Below are 20,092 nucleotides of genomic sequence, written 5' to 3'. Positions count from 1 at the left end.
TTGTTAAAACAGAGTAAATTCCAAAGACACTCAACATTGAAATGTTCCTATCAACTGTGACAGCATGACTTTGCTCATTAGCACAGGTCTACAACCATAATAATATCCTCCAATGAAGAAACAAGTATAAATTAATATATAGATTAATCTAGTTCATAGCATGCTTCAACACAGCAAATATAACTTATAATGATGATGATGATGAAAGAGTTTCAAAAGTTTTAGTCGTTAAAAAAAGAGGGAACTTTTGAACCACTACCTTCATACAGCTGTTTTGGCCAGTCATCACCTAGCATGGTAATAAAGTGGACTCTTTTCCAGGTGGACAAGAACTGATGAGAGGGGGGAAACAAGTACTAATCACCAAGGTGTCATGCGGCAAGGGACAAATGTCTCACAGACGCACACACAACACAGGATTAAGATACTTGTGCTCTACTCTTCAGGGTTGGCAACACAAGAGACTAGCCATTCTCTATCAAGACTAAGGAGTAGAGTAGATAAGACAGAAGTCCTTTCAGTTGGATCTTGCCCTTGGTGCGCGTGTGTACCCGCTAACCTGGCCACATGGCCAGGCATGGTGAGGGACAAGACACCAAGGACCTAACAGCTGGCCTGAATGAGCATTACTGTGAGGCGTCTGCTGCGTGGGCATGTGCATTGGTGTTCGCACCACACGCGCACACACACACACACACACACACACACACACAAAGCCCCCCCCCTCCTTCAATCTTCAGGACCCACAGGGATCATGGGAGGAGATTTGGTGTCTAGACTGTATAGATTCCTCAAGTTCCAGCCAAGAAAGAGCCAGTTACAGACTAAAAGAGAAATGGATTCCCTTACAGCATGCACGTTGAACACAGATGCTGCAAGAAACACACACATACACAAATCAAATGATGTCACTGAAAGACTATATTAGAGGAGGGGTCAGACTGTCTACCCTCTGCCCTGAACACTACCTTAAAAAGTCAAAGAACATTAACTGCCATCATTCAAAAATTAAGATACTTATAATGATAAAAATGCATTCATGTTCACTCATGTTCACACATCTCCAAGCTCGGCTGCTGGTGTTGATTGTAGTTTCATTGAACATGACATCATAGCTTCAAGTTCCAGATTTCATACAAGTGTTGCTAAGGAGATATGAAGAAAGAGGTAAAATGTTCCTCTCTTTTTAACATCGACCACGGATTTGCAAGTCAAATGGTTTATTACTTTCATTTATTCATAAATGCCCATTTATTTTAACAAGTTTCATACGTTTTCCTGTTTTCTGTTGTACACATTACTCTTGTACCCCGTGACCCTGAATAGATATCAGCAAATAAAAACAATGGATTAGTGGGGTGTCACCTTCCTTCGTCCACACATCTTAATGTGCCTTGAACATACTTGAAGCTTTGCCAGGCCAGCCGGCAGGCGTCAACCAGATAAAAATTGTGGGGTGAAGCTTATGAGTAAGAAGAAAAGCCCTGTTGTGCCCATACTGATACCTATCCAAGCAAGAAGCAACATGCCAGAGGTTCCTACATTTCCTCCAACACAACTCAGCTGGCTGACAACCATAGGTAGACAGTGTTCTCTCTTTGTTGTTGGTGAGTAAAACTAAAAAGTGAGAGAATGCAGTGAATCAGTAGCCCATCACATGCCACAACTGCCACCTTACATCATTTCCATGTGTCATTGCTTTCCACTAGTAATATCGTTTCAGGGCGATTTATAGCTAATTGGTCCCATTGGTCCCATACAATGGCATCATGAACAAAATTATTTAAAAAAATCTGTAATCATACATCAACTGTTAGAACCCTGGGATATGGTTTCTTTTCATCCAAGTGTTATATTACTGATACATGATAGGATTGAATTTGCTTAGGGGAGTTAGACTTCGTTAGACTATTCTATCAGAATGCATCCTTTTTATGAAAAATAACCATTTGTTCAGCAGAGGTTATATATAATATGAAACCACAACCAAAGCCTATAATGGTGTCTTCCATGGCACAGGAATGGCACAGAAATAGATGCAGAGATTTTTATTGCATGTTAGCTGTTTGATGTTTGCTCTAGATCTAAACAATTATATACTGAACAAAGGACAATCAATTCCATCAATCAGTGGATAAGTCAAAAGGTTTCTGTCTCCTACCATGAATGCCAATCATACAGGCGCACAACATATAAGGATTATATACACAGAGAATTAATGAGAAATGAAACATTTATTTTAAAAACCCCTCTTCTTTTTGAATGAAAATGTATCACAGAAGCAATGGAATTTTTTTCTCTTTAAATGTCAGGACATCATTTACTAACTTACACAAAAAGAGATGTTAAAAGTAGATCCTCTTTCCTTTCAACTCTAGAACTTCCAAATCCTGCTCAGTTTTCCTACTTCCTCTTTCCATTTTCACTGAAATGGCAGGAAAACAAATGAAACGCATTATTCTTTCATGAAACACTTTCAGCACAGCCCCACTTCCTGCATCTATTTCATCTTGCCAGTTGTCACATACTGTTGTACTACGTAGTTTACATCAGAATGTAGGGAAAAACGAGGAGGGCACATATTTGACAAAAGTGTAGAAAGTTTTGTTTCACTGAGTGAAATAATACTGGCCACTGAAAAATTCTCCAACTAATATAAAGTTTATGCCAACACCAATCATGGGTACACCATCTTGGTGGGAATTTTTTTTAAACTCAGTTCAATTACTTTGGAACTTTCCTTTCCAAAATGGCCCTGATGTGGCAGAGACAAGAGAAAGGTTTCAAGAAAGCAGTTATACTAATGATTGACGGCTGCTAAAGTATGAAACTGATGTCAGTTTTTAGTTGCTATTAATAATTGAGAATCAGCAATTACCCAAGGTGAACACTTATAGTCAAGCCCAGGATGTATTGTTATGCCAAGAAGTAAACATAATACACAGCTGTCCTCAGACCAGGCTTGGTAACCTACTGTAGCTTGTAATTTACTCCATAATCCATCAAGCTGCGTGGTCGGTTCTGCATGGAGAGCTACTACCCTGCTCTCTCCTTACAATCTGTGCTAGCTAGCCAGTGAGATCATACCTCCCCCACTGTACAGTACACAGAGGTGCCAAGAGCAGAGACAGGTCTTTGCTTGCCCTTCACTGCCTCTGCTCTCTCCCAGTCAGCTGCATGCAGATGTCTGAACCTGACTGTTGATGTGCAGCATGACGCTAGCTAGCTGAGTGTTAACTAGCTGGGGCTCACCAGGAAGTTAAAAAAAAAAAAAGCACATGTAAAGTCATGTGTTGATATTACCCTGCTCTTGCACTATGACTCACATCCCCTCTCATGGTCAAACCTGCTCATCACAGGAGGAGACGGGCAGAAAGGGAAAACAAATATGCCCCATGCCACTGACCCTTCGCCAGATTCGATCCATTTACCGGCAAAGGCTTTCATTCTGTTTTTCTGACCTTCCCTGTCCTGTCCCCCCTCTGTGTTATGCAAGACTTAGAGTCAGTGGAAAGTACTCCTGCCAAGGCAATCACAGCTCTACAGACACATTTGGTAAACTTATCAGTTTAGCTAGATGCATGGCATGCATCTGTTTCAATGGCAAGTTAGAAAGGCTAAAACAAAGCTCAATATTTTCACTCGTGTCATTATTAATTGATAAAAAGTAGTCCTCACTGAACCTATTGTGCATCATGCTATTTTGGAACTACTAAGTAATTTCATAAGCTGAGCCTGGTAAATAAACTTCTGAAAATACACGATTATGTCACTGCTGATTTTAAAAGTCACGTTTGAAGCTACAGCGGGCTTTTCGCCATGCCCAGAAATTGCAATATGATGGGCTTCTAGAATATGTATGGAGCATGGTCATAGACATCCAAGATAGTTGTCTGTGAGAAATAGACACCATTGCCAATATCATGCATTGGATAAGGGATCACTATTTTGCCTGGCACATTAAGCTGCATGCAAGCTTTGCCCATTGTCATATGAGGCTCCCTGAGGAGTGCAGTGACAACGATCTTCATTTTCCGAAATCATTTTCAATCAATTTTGGCTCTATTATAGTTTAGCAGTGTTCTATACATGCCGTTTCATACTTAATATAATATAAATGATATAATATAAACAAATAAACAGGACAGTGGGATTTGTAATGGATGTTTCAAATGTGTCAAAATGTTTAACATTTTTTGTTAGAAATTATAGTGTGCATTTATGGGGGAGGGGGAAAAAAATCTGCTTACCAAATCCATCAAAATTTATATAAAATGTAGTTTTGTAAACTACTTTCAAAATCATCTCTTCCATTAACCATGCTATTCTATATTATATGATTTGCAATGTTGTCATTATCTATTTCTCTTTTAAACTATCCTGTTTGGATTTTATTGAATTTTATTGTAATGTCATATTGTTTTATTATGTTTTGCAATGTTATTATTTCCTATGGGTTGTCCTTAGAGACTACCAGGTGTAAGCAATCAGATTTTACTGTCTCAAGATGACAGCACTCCAGTAATGTCAAAGCCGATCTGCATTTTAACTAATTTTTTCTCAAGGCTTGCCAAGTTTAAAAAAAAAATAAAAAATCTTTTGCTTGCTGTGATCAGTTTTTCATTTTCAAAGAGGTTTCCTTGATACAGTGGGACACAGTGACCACATGGCCTCTTCTTTTGCCTTTGTATTGTGTGATTATTTGAATCCACAATGCAGGGTTTAATAATATTCGCTAGACATTCAGACGACACAAATTGCCAGAAACACTATATAATGACCTACATAGTCGATGGTGAACGATTTCACACACAGCCTGTGTATTTTCTGCCAAGTTCAGGATATCTTATAGCACTCTGTATTACCACACCACACACCATCCTACACAAACACAGGAGGAGGCACTTCAGAGCTACGCCACATACTACAGCAGTATACTACAGATGTGGAGGTATTCTTTAATGAATGCTTCTGAACTCTTCTCCATCTGTTCCTTAGTCAAGACAAACTTAGAAAGAGTAGGGGTAAGAACTGGGAAAGACTTATCTTTTGCTTTGCTTGCTATGCTCAAAGCCATCTCATCTTTCTCTTTCTTTTTCCAGATCATCAGTGATAGTGGCTTCACAAAGCAGAGTCTCAATGCACTTTCCTCTCCAATAAGTGCTGCTCTGTTCATGCCTATTTACCTTGAAATTAAGTAATTTTTAGTTGATATCAGAAATTAGTCAATTGCCATAATGGGTTGTTGTTGTAAGGGCAAAATATTCTAAAAAACATTATAGAGGATGTACCATTACAGGACTACACAACACAAATACAAAGTCTGAATGAACCACATCTATTGCATCCTGCATCATGAGATCAATTAATCTACCTTACTAACAACACAAAAAGTCACAATCTTAGCAGTATTACAAAATAAATTTCATTTTGGTTTGGTCAAGTGACCAACTTGCATTGCTGACAAAAATCAAGGTCTCCAGGCCCAGGCAAGCTGGATAGAAAAGAGGTGGGTTGTGCGATTCTTGTGTTATTGGCATATGATAGGTTGGATAATGAGCTATCAAAATAATCACAAAAGTGAATATTTTATCTTCTCCAGACTGTGCGATTGCAAATCTGATATTCAGCCACTAAGTTGCATTCCTGCCTGTATATTCTTGCTATTTTTATATGTGGAACACTATCAACTTTTCCCTATAAGCTGATGATCAGTCCAGTGTACTCGTAGTCATTATGTAATTTACTTTGTTGAAAACAGGGGCTGAAAAACTAAGAGAGGTGCAAGTCAAAAGGATTGGTTCCAATTGCAAACGCTGTCCTTACCATGCACTGCAAAAACATTACAGGGCTGGGTCCCATGGCGTGATGACTCTCTCTTCCCACCCTTTATGAAGGCTGGCAAACTGGGTCTCCTCTGGTCCCCGACAAACTTCCCCGGCTGCTGCCCCATAAGGGCAGGGTGCCAGGCCACAGCCGGGATTCTCCAAGCTGGACTCAGTTGCTCACCGTCCAACAGTTGGCCCCCCAGGCAGTGAGGGGAGCCCCTTTCCCTAACTATGTCCTCTCCTGAGGTATGGGTGATAGGGGCCACCAGCGCAGATCTGTGTCACTCCAGTATGCCTCTGTTTGTCTTGCATCAATGGAGCCGGGGTGCTTCAGAGGTCAAAGAATAGCATTTCACAGGAACCTAGTAAAATAAAAAATAAAAAACAAACAAACAAACAAACAAAAAACACAATAATGATTCACTGATGAGTTCGTCAAGGGGGACACTTTCAGTGACAAAAAAGTGCATTAGGAAACTGCTGAAAGTGCACAAGTGATTCTGAATTACATTTAAACTGCACGTAACCCTCACAGTGAATTAAAGGTGGATGGTGAAGTAAAAATGGCAATGTTGTGATAAACATAAAAAAAAAAAAAAAAACGAAAAAATTTCAAATGTGTAAAATAACTCATTATATGCTAAACTTTATAAGTGTGTTATTGTTTGATTATTAATTCTATTACTTGAGAGTAGCCTGCATTGTCAGTACATCTGTATTGTGCGCCACTACACAACACATGCTTCGTTGTGTATACAACCTCATTTCCCTCCGATGCTTGCAGGATGAGCGCCCATAGTATAACTAACAATAAATGACACCGATAAACCTCCGAGTACAGAAGGTTGCACACGTAAAAGCGAAGACATTTAGTGCTAATAAAAGAAACAATAAAGTAGTCGATGTCAAAACAATTACACTGTGCACATAAAAAAGGAGGTCATTTAAAAGCAGCAGAGCGTTAATTATTGTTACGCTTCATCCAATTGCTCCTGTGCGATTTTTATTACAATGGAAATGTCAAAAAACATTAAATGATGAGTAATAAGCTCTAAAACACATACAAAGGGCAGCGCTTTAGGCTACTTATTTCAAACTTTTACGGTAGTCACAAACTTATTGAGTAAGGTTGAGTGTGCACCGACACTTACACATCCAAGGAAAGGTTTATTTTGATTGTTAGCTGGCGACCTCGGGCTTGTGTTGAAGGTAGCCATGGAGGCTAACTATCGTTAGCTGGTAGTGAGCACATCGAGCAGTCAACAGTTGACTGTTGCTGGGTCGCCTGTGAACACGCCGGGGCTAAAAGTCGCTCAAGTCCAGTTTAAAGCCCCACAAAAGCATCTCTGGCCGCCGCAGTCCAACACGTTTACAAACGTGCAAGCCAAAGCCACATAAATCAGTTTTGTTTCAAACTTCCGTGTCCACTGTTCCCGTCTTGCGGAGCTCCTTCCCCTGTGGTACCCGGACTACAGGCACTTCAATCAAGGAGGCGAAGACAAATCGAGGAAAGTTAGCCGGCGACGGACCGACGACTCTTCCTGCAAGCCCTTTCCTCCGTTTACAGTCGCCGTGCTCTTCGTTACCGACGCCTCGGTCCGCGTACTTATTCATCGCTCTCACGTGAAAACCTGAGCAATAAACTTTGGCCGAGTAGTAGTTGTGTGGCTGGGGCCGCCATACTTCATACGCAAGGTGGTTTACAGAAATATGTGGGTGGGGTAACGTGTGACGTCACGTGCGTGCGTGGGCTAGTACATGGGATCAGAGCGGAGGTTTTATTTTGCTGGGAGGCCGAGAGGGCACTGCAGGGGACAGCCAGGTAACGGCACAGCTACCAAAGCCTGGTTTACTGTCTTTGTTATAAGAAATACATTTACTCACTACTGATATTCAGAGGTTTTCGAGGATGTGTAATTTGCAAGCATGTGTGATCTTTCAAAGATTGTGATTTCTGGTCGGCATTATGTGCGCTGATACTAATACAAGCTGTTGCTCTGGTTGGTGCTTTGCTTCATCCACTGTTTGTTAGTGAAAAATTAGTGCACTTGTGCATATAATATATGTGAAAGTGCACATCAAGAGCACCGCCTGCTGCATAATTGTTACTTGTGATGAAAAAAGTTTGCATAAAATATACTTAAAGCCCACTGTTAAGTTTAAATTATTCTAAAGTTCTTCCCCTATGTTTCTTCATGATTCAATAACACAGACCACATTGTGACATACTGAAAATTATAGAAAATTTATTGCAGTTTTCAGATAACCATACACTGTATCAAAAATGTTCCACTATACCTCTATATAACTCAATGATAGCTGTTCCAGTGATTTCTGAAGGATTATAAAAGTTATTCATACTTATCATGAGCAGTTAAACAACATTCAGCAGTTTATCGAAAAACTGTTGAACATCCAACTGGAGTTTCCCTGAAAAAAGGCTGGGTTGGTCTTCAGACAAGATGCAGATCCTTAACATAAAATGCTTGATGTGGTCTTGATTTTGTGACAAGGTCAAAATTTGGCTTTGTGTTGTCTAACCCTCCTGCTCCAACAGCTTTTGTTGTGTCAGCATTACAATCTCTTCCATCACTTCTGGTTTCAAAATATCCTTGACCTGCAGAAAGCACAAAGTGGAGAATTTTAGAGCTGCTGCACTGAAAGAAACTGGTAATTGAAACACCACCAAATCGTACTGATTCTGATTAATAACATATACATACCAGGAGCTTTACTTCTTAATATTAGTAAACTTATTCTTGTATTTTGCTTCTAGGGCCAACAGGAAACAGCAAAAACAGCTCCTCCAATGCACTATGAGTCAACTGCTCAGTAATTTATAGCACAGGCTTATTTTTGGTTAGCAACTGTAATTGGCAACCATGAAAACTTTGCAGATTAATATCTACATTGATAACTAATCAACTATTACCAATACAATGTTTGCAATTTAAGTTTATTACATGATTATAGGAGATGAGCTGATATGCTGATGTTTTATTACATCAGAGGAACATTTATGAGAAGCAATTGCTATTATGCCATTATTTTCCCACTTCGAAGAGTAATTATGGAAATCATGTCTGGTTCACAGTGTAGAACAGCAGGGTCAAAGATGAGAATCAACTTTTTATTTCCCCCCATTACTGTGAGTTTCCAATATGGCCACCAGATGGCATAGTAAAAGTTCAATTTGTCTGTCCATTGTCGTTTTTTTTTATATGCAATACAGCAGGATTGCAGAATTATTGTCATTACAGTGCTACTTACCTGATGCTGAAGTGAAGACTCATAGCAATAGAGAACACTGGTGTCATACAAAAGGATCTTGTGCGCAGCCAGTGCAAACAGACAGTTTCTCAACCGTGAAATCACTTCTCGATCTGACAGAGTAACAGGCTAAATTACAGAGGTGAGGGAAATAGAAATATAGATAGAGTAAATTCATGATGAATACTAATCATGTTTGTGTTTCACCTAAATACTGGAATATATCAGTATTCAAATAAGACCAGATAAACAAACTGTGAAAATCAATAAAAATCATTCCACCCACACTTTGAAACTGGTTCACTATTAGTTTCACAGTTTATAGAAAAAATAACTTTCTACATCCTATACATACCTCCAAACTGGTGTAGAAGCCCCCAGCCTCCTCCTCCTGTTGTCCCGGCGTGGGATACAACCACACAAAACCATTATTTCCCAGGATGATTGATGCACCACAAGGCAAATTATGGAAATGTGTTTTCTGCCTCTTGATCAGAGAAGGTGAAAGCTGTACCAGCACTCCTTGACCCAACTAATTGTCAGAGAAAAAATAAGCAGTATATTTAGTAACTAGCGCACAGTATTTCAAGTAATATAGTTTTACAACTACTCATTTGGCAGAAATCCACACTGTATATTTAAACATTTACAATTTAGTGTATTCAGTCGGCAAAATTATTTCTTCGTAATAGTAATGTGATATTTTTAACTCAATTATGCATTAATTTGTCACTGGACCAAAAATAGCAGTGGTTGTATATACACACATAATTGGGTACACTTACTTTTCCATACTTTAAACTACGGGTGTGAAGTGATAGGGCCCCATCTGAGAAGACAGACTGCACCTCTGCCTATAAGGACAGGACAAAAGCAACAAAGACATTATTGATAAAGGAATAAGATCATTTATTTAAAAATTGCAAAAAAAAAGAAAAGAAAAGAAAAGAAAAAGAAATATGTATTACACTGATGAGATCTCCCTCCTGAAGGTATTCCCTCATAGTGAGCTCATCTTCTGCAGATCTTCGCCTCTAAAATGGAAAAACAAATTAAATATTTGACCAATAAAACAGTTGGCTGTTATTTATTATAATATACAATACAATGGCTACTTTTCTCAGTGAATCACAATCTTTTGCATCTCACCAGCTCTCCTCCAGGCAGATTGACAGAAGACAGCAAAAGGACAGAGTCCAATCGGGAGTTTGTCTCCACCTTCCACCGTTTTTGTTGTACCTGAACATATCACAGTAAAAACATTTGATAGAAGTGTCTTATGAATATGAATAACATGTTGGAAATGTCAAAGGTAGGACAAGAGGCATAGAAGGAGCACCTTACCTCTGTAATTCTTCCAACCACCACATCTCCAACCTCACCATTGAACCTGCAATTCAATCAAATACATGACAAAAACAATCTCATCAGTTCTGCAAACTAACTAAATTAACCAATTAAAACCTGTTCACACATTAGCTCACTTCCTTCTTAAACTAACCGACTTTTTGACACCAATTTAATAATTTACCGGGTCTTGAGTGGTCGAACACAGATTAGTTTGTCGACTCTCTGCACCTCTCCAGCGACTGAAGCCGTTAACTTGTCTTCTTCAACATAGGTACCATGGCCCCTGAGGAAATATGATGTCAATCACTGTTAATCGGTCAAACATGACTGTGATAAAGGTTTAGCCTTGGTATATGCCCACTTCACCATTTATCTTAGATCAGATTTTGTACACCCGGCCTTGAATTTATTTATCATTATTATATTTTATAGTGTTTAGGATTTTTATATTCATAGCTCATGGTAAAGCAGACAGCCTGTGTTTTGAACAAAGCTAATGAACTTGTCACTGGCTAAACTAGGAGCATAATGGAAGGAGCAAAACACGTATGCAAATCAAACTGATGCCTTTTACAGGTTTTAGCTGCTAAAATCATTTTGGAAGTCAAGCAAGCGATCTTTTGTCTTCAAAATCGAGGTGCCAAGACAACATGCAGTGGCAAAAACCGCCAAGTTATTTAGCTTGATTTTGCTTCAGGAGAAGATCATGGGGCAATCAATGATACGGTGAACTACCGACCCATCACCGGTACTCCAGCCGGGACAAACCTCATGAATCCAGTGTCTGAAGTGATCACATCGCCGGGGACGACTAGATCTTTACGGTCAAAAGTAGAAATAGAAACTGGTTTCCGAAGAGTTGGTAATCTCATGTCAGCTGCCATGCTTCTTACTGTGCTCTTCTTCTGCGCCTCCTTTCCTCTCTGGCTGTTGGCAGACAGCTGCAAGTAAGCTACCGCCACCTACTGAGGAAATGGTCTCAATGGTTTTTTTGTTTTTTTGTTTTTTGTTTTGTTTTGTTTTTGTTTGTGTGTTTGTTTCTGCCAGCCTTAATTGAATCGTTTTCTCTCTAAATGGATTAGGCAGTTAAATCAAAGTTCAGGCAACTCATTTGAAACATTAAACTCACTCTACCAAGTTTCTACTTTTTCCTTTTTTTCCTTTTTCCATCAAGTTCCAACAAAAGTGTCACGATTCATATCTAGAGGGAGAAAATCTTTGGTGTGCTACATTTGGGATTTGGGGATTTCTAATCCATGTCCAGCATAGATGTTCCTGCACACGATCCAAGCCACTTTGTTGGCCCAGCTTCCCCTCAGTGGTATTACGTGTTGTCTCCCCTCGCACTATTTTAGATCTCGGTCTTTGTGATCTTCTCAGTGGTGGGATTTCTTGCAATCAGAATTTCTACTCCAGGATGAGTTTATTCCAACTTAATACACTAATAATTATCTAATGTATGATGTCCTGATCAGTCCCTTCTCTTTGTCCCCATTTGTCCATTTGTAATCCCCGAAAAACTAACGTCCTGGCTGTAACTAAGAATTAAACATCGCGAACAATTTTTTGTTCGCATTTTCTAGGCATGTATTTGATTTTAAATTGAAATAATACAAGTACTTCGTGTTAAAGTCACATACGCACCACACTATTTCATGCCCCAGGATATGGGACACTGATAGTTGCAAATTTTGGTGTTTGTTTGTTTTTTGGCCATTTCACGTTTTATTTTTATTACTATTATTAAAATAATGGTGAAAATGTTTTTTCTTTCAGGTTTTGAAGACATTTTACTCTGACGCCACCAGATGTCAGCGCAGCGCCATGTTGGCCTGTGGTTTCAGCTAACGGATGGATGACGTCACATGTCAACAGGACGCAAAGTTCTCGTCCGCAGCCAATCAGCTGCGACTATCGCCGACTCTTGGAAAGATGGCGACAGTGAGGCACAGAGAAGTGAAAACTGGACGCTTTGCTGTTATTAAACACCGGTGGACCAGACATCGTAAGGAATAATACGACAGCGGGAGTGAAAGTTAATCGACCCGTTTGTCAGCTACGGCCTGCCGTTTGTGGCTGTGTGGCGTCGCAGCGGGCCTGGCTGCTTTTGTTTTCGGTTACAGTGCCGTTGCTTTGGACAGCTTATTAGCTTCAAGTTGGAAAGCCAGAGCTAGCCCGGGGTTAGCCGTGTAGCTCCGTCGGCTGCTTTGAAATTTCTGCATGGCATCGATGGAGCGATAGCCTGGACTGGACTGTCTATATCTGTTTAAAGTTTTTTGTTTTAACGGAAAGAGTCGTCCATGACTCCCTTGGACTGAAAAAATACTTGAGGTGGAATCAGGGCACCGAAGATCTGGGCATTGCTACACTGTCCGCGGTGTCGAGGACCGGAGAGTTTTTGCCGTCATGTATTTTCTAACCGGCTGGCCCCGGAGGCTGCTTTGTCCGCTGAGGAGCGAAGAGGAGCCGTTCTACATCCAACCCAGCTTCCAAAGGTTTTACTTCGCCGTGCTGTCAGAGACTCAGCTCAGCATCTGGTTCAGTCGGGTAAGTCGACCAGCTGTGGCTTCAGACGTGCTGCCGAACTAAGCTGCTCACATAAAAACAGTGCGCTTATCACCACTTTCAGTTTAGCAAAGGTGAGAGCGGTGAATTAAACCTGCCACACACACACACACACACACACACACACACGCGCGCGCGCTAGAACCGCCATTATTTTATTAACAGACTGCTTGGCAATCTGTCTGATTGAAAGGATTGTTAGTTTACAGGGACGGAATATAATAGTGTCATTAGCGAGGAGCATCCTGGAATCGTTCACTCTGGTGTATCGACAAACGCTGCTTCACACACGCATAAAGCACAGATGACAGGTGATCTTGCTACTCCCAACAGGTTCAGTGTATCCGTATACGTGTGCCTTCCTCATAGACGGACTGATACAATTCATCACTACAGTTCACGTGAATTTATCCCTGTTACTCATGATAAAGGGTTGGTGGACTTTTATCCTGATCGTCAGGGATTTAAGTTTACATGATTAATGCTTTGATTTCAGTCAGAGGGCGATTCACACCTCCCGTGGGCATCTAAAGTACATCTTCTCGGGTACATTCAGTAACTTACTATAGGCAAACGTTTCCATGTGTCATGACACCACTTCAAAAGGTTGTTTGAGGTCAAAGTTTAGGTATTTATCATTATTAGTGTCAGATTCCCAATGGTGTTTGATACCAGTGGTCTTTAGGCCATGCTGTGGTCTGTTCTGTCAGGCAGCAGCTCAGTAGGCTGCTCTAGTAAAATGATTCATAACTAGTTGATCCAGCAACAACATTTCATCGTTTCATTTTCATTCTTTCCTCCATAGAATCACAAAACGGACAGAATATTTCACAGTAACTCACCAAATTAAGCTTCTGTGTAGTTGAAGGTCACTCTTGACTTATTCACTTTTTTTAATGACATATTTTATAATAAACTGGGTTTTACCTTGGCTCTATGTATCAATTTTGGAGCCAAGACCTTGGCCACTCATCAGTTCAGTTGATATGGCAGATAAAGCCGATTTTTATCAAAAATCTTGAACTCTTTCATGCTCAGCCACGGGAACATCAGACCCCAATAGCTGCTGTACTTGCTGGCCTGGAGGTTACTGTGATGTAACATATCTTAAACCTTTAGCACGAAGTAGCTGGCCACAATCTTTGTGTGACCACTGAATTAAAAGGTGAGACACTGGAAAAGTTAAAGAAAAGCCAGATGTAACACATATATATATGAACAAATTATAGACAATGTGACACACAATTTAAGAAGTAATGCACTTAAAATGTGCTTTTTCTGCATGATGGTGCAGAAAATCCCGACTTGTTTTAGTGTTGTGATTACATACTGTCAACTGACATCAGCTTTTAGGTGATTTACATGACAGGAGTATCTCCAGCTCCTGACTGTATTTATTTGCTCACAAGATATTTTAAAATCCACACAATAATGTTGTATGCCAGGGTGAGCAGGAGGGGGTATTTCATTTGAAAACCAAGTTGAGCACATTGTATGCAGTCTGCATTCCACATGGTTTGTATATTGTTGAGATGTAGTCACAATGGATGTCATTTCCTGAGGTCCACACAGGATGTGACCATGTTTTGTTTCCCTTCTTTTTTAAGAACTCTACCTGCCTGTGAATGCCAGGTGTCCAGGGAAAGGGTAATTTCAGGAATGTTGATTGGATGGCCCCTTCCTCCCATAATGCACAATTCACATATGTTGTATCCATTTAGTTGTTTCTGTTCGCCATCTCAATGCTAAACAAAGGGGTGCCACTTCCTCAAGCTCTCTTGTCCTAAATGCATTGAAATACATTGTCAATACAAGTATATTTCAAATTTCACCACATTTCAGTATAATGTCAGTCTTGTGGCATTGGATTTCATTTAGGTCACGGCCCGCAGGTAACTGCCGTTTCAGAATGTACAGTCAATACTGGTCTCTACTTACTTTACTAATATACCTAGGTCAAGTGCATGTGAAAGAAAATCATATATTCTGTCTTTCATGGTTAGTGGCATTCAGTTTAGTCATGGCATTATTACTAATCCCTGAAACAGCCCAGCCTTTGCAGGTGTTCTGTTCTGTCAACCTGCTACACCTATATTGGGGGGCCGAGCGTGAAATGTTAAAGATGTGTAGGGATAGAGGGATGAAATTTGCTGGTTTGGGAAAATATTTTACAACAGTATAATCACAGTTGGCTCTGTCAAAACTAGCAGTTCTGTGGGTGTATGTGAATGTATGGTTTGCACATTGTTGTTTAAGAGTAATTTGTTCCTCTATGGAATTGTGCTTGAGAATAAAAAATGGCAATACAGGGGAAATGCATGAGCTTGGGCCTCCTTTACCCTGCAAACCATTTCAGTTTTAGCTCTGTTAGAATAATGTGCTTTAGTTTTTATGTCTCCGTTCCAGGGAGGTCTTTGCGTCAGTCTGCCCAGGCAATTTTAAAGCTAAGTGGTGACATTTAAAATGGTCAAAGTTCACCTTCACTCTTACACATTCTGCAAAATAATGTCAGACTATCATTCAACACTGTAATCCAGGAAGGTGACATTGCAATGATATTTCTTAAAACTTGACTGATTAGCAGAAGTACAGAAGTATGAGGCAGTATTTCTACTATAGTGAAGATGTGATACAAAGTCAGGTCCTTCTGGGTCAGTTTTTTTGTGTATTCATAGGCAAAAAACCTGCCTATCTGCAGAACTGAGTGATGCTGTGACTTTACCAAATGTGAACACAACATTAGCAAGTACATTATCACATTATACTTATATTACAGCAACTTATCCATGAATGGAAACATTTATTGTAAAAAATCATAACAAATAAAGTGCTTTGGGGAAGAAGGACTTGCAAACATACCATTATTAGATGTAGATGTATAAACAAAAAGCAAAACAGAAAGTTAAAATGCGAAACTACACGATGACACTCCAATTAGTGCCACCAAATGTGGAAAATGTTTGTGATTCTTCGCTTGGCTTGAGGAAGAGCATCTCTTTCTGTCTAAAAGTGAGTGAGTGTAAATATCATTGGCGTTATTAAATTTTAATTCTATGAAGGGGACACTGAAGGATAGAAATAATTAAAACCCATTCTCCCATTACAGTGACTATGTGCAAGGTCTAATGTTGCACAGCAGACATTACATAAAATATTTCTCAACATTCATTCAAACATCCACTGATGCTGCGTTTTGCTGGTTGAAGTTACACATTTATATAAATCATAAATGACACTTTCTCTCATTTCTTATTTTTCTGTTGATCATAAACATGAGATTTACACAGAACAAGCAGTGAAATGCAAGCCTGCGGGCTGGGAATGAACTTGTGATGATGTTCTGTGATTCAAAGAAATATCTGATATAGTGATTCAAGGGTAGAGGCAAATTAAGGACAGCAGCCCCAGGCAAAGTGTGTTCATCTGTCTGTCTGTGTTGTATGGCATAAACAGCCGCCTGAACATGCGTTTGAAAAATACTTTTCCGACTAAATGAGCCTTGCAAGGTAACATTTTCCAGTTTAGTAGCAGCAGTTTATCAAAGCCGTCTCATAATTTTTTAAAACATGCTCTTATATGTAGTATTTCTTCGTCAGTGAACCTACCTTTGACCAGTTAAATTGTTAAAGGTATCCTTCTCCTTTCAGCACATCATTCCTAAATGTCAAATGTCAATTGTCACTGTAAATGTTATCATTGTTTCTAATAATGCTCTTTTATCGATTCTACTGAAGATACTATATTGGAGTATGTATTTTGTTTTTGTAAACGGTTGTGTGTCGCTGTGACCAATAACAGAGAAATTTCATTCCAAATCTGTGGGCAAAAAGTTTACGTTACAGCCCTCATGCTACATTTTCATGTGATAATATACTGAAATGTGGCTAAGTGGTTTCTGATGTGGCAGTTGGATGACTATGACTAGCAGGATGTTTAAAGTATTCATTTCTTTCCCATATCCATGTTCCCCTCCTACAGCCCAGTGTTTTGATAGTCAGCTATATCGAGTCTGCAAAGGCGGCGGCCCAGTTTGGCTTCTACCAGAAGGCAGAATGGAAATCGGACGATTCCATGATAGCTGTGGCAGTAAGTATACCAAACTACTGTCTTATCTCATGTTTGCTGTTTAGTCGTTATCCTTTGGAAATCATAAGTTTTACCCATCAAATGTTGTAAATCAGTTGCAGTGCGATGAAGTCACAAGGTGTCAAAAACGGTATGAATATGTTCCATAATATTAATGATGGGTGATTCTCAAAATTTGGTTTTTGGTTTTGTTCAGCACTCAATTTATTAATTTCTTTTACTTAAAAAAAAATAATAATCAAGCAGTTTTTGTTTTTTTGTTTTTTGTTTTTTTTAATAAATTATGCCCAAGATAATCCCTGCACTGTTGAGTGTTTGCGAGAACAGCAAGCTAAACTATGGTGCACCATCCCACTTGTTTAAATGGAAGAAAGAGTTGTTGATCACCCACATCATTTCTGTATGGGGTCAGTGAGTTAATGGCCATTTTTAACTCAAGTGTAAATTCCATTATCTTAGTAGTCCACACACAGTATGATGATGTTAGTTGGGAAAACAGTTAAAATAAAGCAACTACATAAGAAGCTGTCTCATTGCAGGTGTTATCTAAGGGCTTTGACTGGCTAGGTACTAATTGTGTGCCTCACCTCTTATTCACTTCCTTTTTCATTCCACACTCAGTCATATGAACCAGTCCTCTTACATTTTGCACACACTTTGTTTTATTGCATCATTAGCTTCTGTCAGTGGGTGAAAGAGGCATCAGTAATCAATCACTGTTTTAAAAATCGTTCCGTTATAGAAAAGCACACAGGTATCTTCTTTTTATGCTGTATTAAAGTAGAACAGCATGACAAATGCTTTAAAGAAAAAAAATGGAAGTGTTGGCTTCACATCTCTAGCAGCAGTTTATTAATGTTCTGCTCCTGATACAAGGAAGGTATTACTGGAGTAGTGAAAGCAGAACTGCAACGCAGTCTCGGAGCTCACAACTGTTTTTCCGACAATACTCAGATCACAGTGAGCAGCAGTGGGACAGCAAAAAAAGGAATGTGATACCTGAAGGTAGACATGCTTAGACATGCATTGCCATCATCTAAAGTGTGCATTTGACAAAACATCATCAGTATATAGTTGTTGGTTGTTTTTGGTTTTATTTGTTTGTTTGTTGTTTTTTTTTACCAGTGCAGATACTTATATTTAGATAAATTTTTAAATTGTACCATCCTGTAACATCCTGAAATCGCTGAATAACAGTGATCTATCTGAGATAAATGAATAAAGGCACCTACACTTCAGTGTTACATTTCGAAACAACGCTGTTGTGTCACACTTGGTCCTCAGCTGATCCCAGTACTTTCTGTCAGACACTGAGTTAATCAAAGTGAAACAGATGTTCACACAGGCTGTTTTTATTCTGTGGTTATAAATGTACTGTTAATGAAACCAGATAGTCTGTTTGATGTACAAAGTAGTAGTAAGGTGGGTGTCTGTCAACTTTGCCCTGAATCATGAACTCATTTTTGAAAAGTCAGATTTGTGGGCAGGCTGTTGGCAACAGACTTGTAAAAAGATCTAGCTATCTCAGCTTATTTGGAGATAAAGTGGGCCTCATTTTTGTGTGTTTTTTTTTCCCTGCTCTGTTTAAATGATGAACATTCTCCTCCTATTTTCCTTCCTATCATTACAAACGAAGGGCTTGGGTAAACTCTGGAAATGCAGCCAAAACCAAAAAAATATGTAAATTATCAGCCCACAAAGCTTAAAAATTCATGCTCACGTCCATGAAGATGAACTGAGGACGTTCTCACCAGCATGTTGCTGCATGTAAGCCCACACAAGCTTATTGATATTAATGTAGCCAGATCTCTCCTCTGCAATCAGCCCCCAGTTGGATCATCATCTCTGTGGCTGTTCAAATCCACTTAATGATTTTGACTAGGGTTATGGATGCAGGAATATCTCCACTGTTATTATTATTGTTATCAATCTGCTGTTGATTTTTCAGCACAGTATAGGAAAAAAATGAACATACCTGCTTTGAAGAGTGAAATTCCACTATCCATTGACATTTATAGGTTCCAGGTTCTACTCAGGTCAAGAGGAAAAGCCTTGCTATTTGCACAAAATATTAGTGCATAAACATAGGTTGTTTTCATGGAAAGACAGCAGGTTTTGATGGCTACAGGCAGCAGAGTGTTCCTTAAGCAGATGAGTACATCAGGGTTGGATTAGTTGAGATTCTGTTCTCTTTTTTTCAGGATGTCATGTTAATTATTTTCATGGTGGAATGTAATTCTCCCTTATCATATGTAATCCCTGTTAATAAACCCTGTTCAGCTACTGTTTTGAATACATATTGTAAGTTCAGAGCATGAGGGTGGATGCTTCATTTCCTATGTCAAACATGAAGAAGTCTGAGATTTTCTAGCGAATTCAGTCAGTTTATCTTTGGATACATTTTTAAATAAACAAAGAGTTTATGCATGTGTGTGTAATAGACTCACAGATTTAGCTGGTTGGTTTCGCTTGTGGTCTAAGTGCTGTAAATCCTGTACCAATTATCATTTCACTCTCACCTTCACCAGAAAACAAAGTTGTACCACGCTCCAGTGTTACAGCCTTGATAAAGAATATCTTAGAAAGAGCACTCTGACACAGATAAGTGTTGTTAAGAAAGGTCAATGACCTAGTTCTGATTGCAAAATTTTAACCAAACCTCCTGTACTGCATAAGTCTATAAATAAATGCTCTGTGGTTATGCAGCTTCTCCTTGGAACATATCATGTTATTTGACTTCTCCTTTCCACACCTATGATGTGCTGGGTTATCAAGATTACTTTTTACAGACATAGACGTAAAGAAGTTGTTGTGTCAAGCGGCACTACATGTTTGTCCCAACACATCACCACTTGTCCTTGGAGCCATTTTGTTGGCTGTAGTTTGTGAAAAAGGGAAAATAGCAAGATAAAGCAGAATATTTCCATTATAGTACTGTGAAAAAAGTATTTTTTGTCAAAATTTTCATGTCCAGTGGATACTTTTTTATGGTC

General features: G+C 39.3%; 3 protein-coding genes across 7 annotated transcripts in view; 1 reads left to right on the top strand and 2 right to left on the bottom strand.

The window, feature by feature from the left end:
• Positions 1–7,517, bottom strand: part of abl1 (c-abl oncogene 1, non-receptor tyrosine kinase) — a 29,811-nt gene extending 22,294 nt beyond the window's left edge. The window contains exons 1-2 of the mRNA XM_029515269.1: positions 6,980–7,517; positions 5,827–6,190 (exon numbers count right to left, since the gene is read on the bottom strand). Of these exons, the coding sequence (XP_029371129.1) occupies positions 5,827–5,953 (127 nt within the window). The 5' untranslated portion in view covers positions 5,954–6,190; positions 6,980–7,517. The remainder of the gene's footprint in view (positions 1–5,826; positions 6,191–6,979) is intronic.
• A 548-nt stretch (positions 7,518–8,065) lies between these two features.
• On the bottom strand, positions 8,066–11,348 carry exosc2 (exosome component 2). Of its 3 annotated transcripts, XM_029516103.1 has the most exons (9): positions 11,217–11,348; positions 10,630–10,731; positions 10,443–10,488; positions 10,248–10,337; positions 10,067–10,132; positions 9,884–9,952; positions 9,454–9,630; positions 9,099–9,227; positions 8,066–8,445 (listed from the first exon to the last, which is right to left on the bottom strand). In XM_029516103.1, the coding sequence occupies exons 1-9, from the start codon at positions 11,330–11,332 to the stop codon at positions 8,365–8,367; spliced, it is 876 nt and encodes a 291-aa protein (XP_029371963.1). In that variant the 5' UTR covers positions 11,333–11,348; the 3' UTR covers positions 8,066–8,364. The 3 variants fall into 3 exon arrangements, with proteins under 3 accessions (XP_029371963.1, XP_029371964.1, XP_029371965.1); XM_029516104.1 differs by lacking the exon at positions 9,884–9,952; XM_029516105.1 differs by lacking the exon at positions 10,248–10,337.
• A 1,029-nt stretch (positions 11,349–12,377) lies between these two features.
• Positions 12,378–20,092, top strand: part of ric1 (RIC1 homolog, RAB6A GEF complex partner 1) — a 29,200-nt gene continuing 21,485 nt past the window's right edge. For all 3 annotated transcript variants that reach the window (XM_029516421.1, XM_029516418.1, XM_029516420.1), the window contains exons 1-2: positions 12,378–12,995; positions 16,992–17,099. In XM_029516421.1, the coding sequence (XP_029372281.1) occupies positions 12,855–12,995; positions 16,992–17,099 (249 nt within the window). In that variant the 5' untranslated portion in view covers positions 12,378–12,854. The remainder of the gene's footprint in view (positions 12,996–16,991; positions 17,100–20,092) is intronic.

This window comes from Echeneis naucrates, chromosome 12, assembly GCF_900963305.1.
Source record: "Echeneis naucrates chromosome 12, fEcheNa1.1, whole genome shotgun sequence".
Lineage (NCBI taxonomy): Eukaryota > Metazoa > Chordata > Actinopteri > Carangiformes > Echeneidae > Echeneis > Echeneis naucrates.
This window is presented reverse-complemented; position numbering and strand designations above follow the sequence as displayed.

Bases quoted from the DNA above. Each gene is read 5' to 3' on its own strand.
- exosc2 (XM_029516103.1), bottom strand. From the start codon at position 11,332: ATGGCAGCTGACATGAGATTACCAACTCTTCGGAAACCAGTTTCTATT. The intron at 10,338-10,442 runs GTAAGGTGCTCC...TGATATGTTCAG, and splicing joins TGGTTGGAAGAATTACAGAG to GTACAACAAAAACGGTGGAA. The intron at 9,228-9,453 runs GTATGTATAGGA...TCTGTAATTTAG, and splicing joins GCTTCTACACCAGTTTGGAG to CCTGTTACTCTGTCAGATCG.